General features: G+C 60.1%; 1 protein-coding gene across 1 annotated transcript in view; it reads right to left on the bottom strand.

Annotated features, from left to right (window-relative positions):
• The window catches only part of LOC104404610 (protein AF-17-like), a gene marked incomplete at its 5' end in the record, with an annotated part of 4,651 nt that extends 3,440 nt beyond the window's left edge, over positions 1 to 1,211 (bottom strand). Inside the window, 3 exon segments of the mRNA XM_010013073.1 lie at positions 351 to 439; positions 617 to 805; positions 1,073 to 1,211. Of these exon segments, the coding sequence (XP_010011375.1) occupies positions 351 to 439; positions 617 to 805; positions 1,073 to 1,211 (417 nt within the window).
• Between the last annotated feature and the right edge of the window lie 3 nt (positions 1,212 to 1,214).

Genomic DNA, 1,214 nt, shown 5'->3' with positions numbered 1-1,214 from the left:
CCCAAAGGGTGCTTTGGGCAGGAGCTGGAGGTGGGAAGGGGGGGGCTGCGAGTGCAAGCGCAGGTGTATGCTCAGAGGCGTCCCAGAACTCAGACATGCTTTGCTGGAGCTCTCCAAGAATAACCCAGAAGCATTCTCACCTCGCGCTCCCAGTCTCAGCTACTCAACTCAGACCCTCAGCACTGAGATGAACTGAAGAACGGGCACTCAGAGGAAGAAACCTGATTTCTGGGCCTGGACTATGAGGCTGTTTTGAGCTGGCTATCAAATCAGAGCACTGGGACTGCACGGCTCTGCTCCCTCCCCAGGCCCCTTCCCCAGCTGGCTGGTGGATGTGGTGGCCAGTGTACCTCGGAGGACGTGGAGAGCGAGTTCTCGATCCCAAAGCTGTTCTTGCAAGGGGGGCTCTTGCTGATGCTCAGGGAGTCGTTGTTGCAGACTGTAAGGAGGAAAGAAGTGAGGATGCAGAGTCAGGGGTGGAGCTGAGGTTGCCACAGCAATAGCAAGGGACAGTGGCTACGGAGCAAGAACAACCTCCCCACTGCCACCCCTCCTGCCCATCCCAGGGCATTGCGATGGAAGGGCACAGGGTGATGCACCCCACTGGTCCCCTCACCGTTGGGAGGCAGGATGTACTGGGCCTGGCTGCCTGGGCCATTGCTGGTGGTCACCACGGGGAAAGGGACAGAGAGCTGGACATTGAGGAGCTGCAAACGCTCCTTCTTGGCTGTCAGTGTCATGATCTGCTCCTGGAGCCGCTGGTTCTCCTTCTGCAGCGAGTGCAGGGCTTTGAGCATCTCTACAACTGCAGGGAACGAGATGGGGGGGGAAGAGGGACAGGGTCAGGGGAGGAAAGAGGAGAAGGGGATCCACAGGAGGTACCGCAGTTAGTCCACACCGAGGGAGGAGACCGGCCCCAGATCACAGTCCCACCGCCAGCTACTCCCCCATGGCACAGACTAGTGCTTTGTCCCCCACTGGCTCCTTTGCCTGTGGGCAAAATCCCTGCTGGCTCCCACACAGACACGCACCAGGCCCTCTCCTCCCACAGCCCGTGCCCCAAGTGACTCACTGTTCACGCCAGCTTCCCCGTTGCCCTGCTTCTCCAGGAGCTGCTCGATGTTTGGGGTGGCCTGGGGAACATTCTCCAGCTGCCCGCTGCTGCTACAGGACACCGTCTGGTCGAAGAGGGTGGGCAGGCTGCTGATGGGGGA

Source organism: Nestor notabilis, unplaced genomic scaffold (assembly GCF_000696875.1).
Source record: "Nestor notabilis isolate BGI_N333 unplaced genomic scaffold, ASM69687v1 scaffold23274, whole genome shotgun sequence".
Taxonomy (NCBI): Eukaryota; Metazoa; Chordata; class Aves; order Psittaciformes; family Psittacidae; genus Nestor; species Nestor notabilis.
The sequence above is the reverse complement of the archived record's forward strand: the minus strand, read 5'-3'. Positions and strand labels throughout refer to the sequence as shown.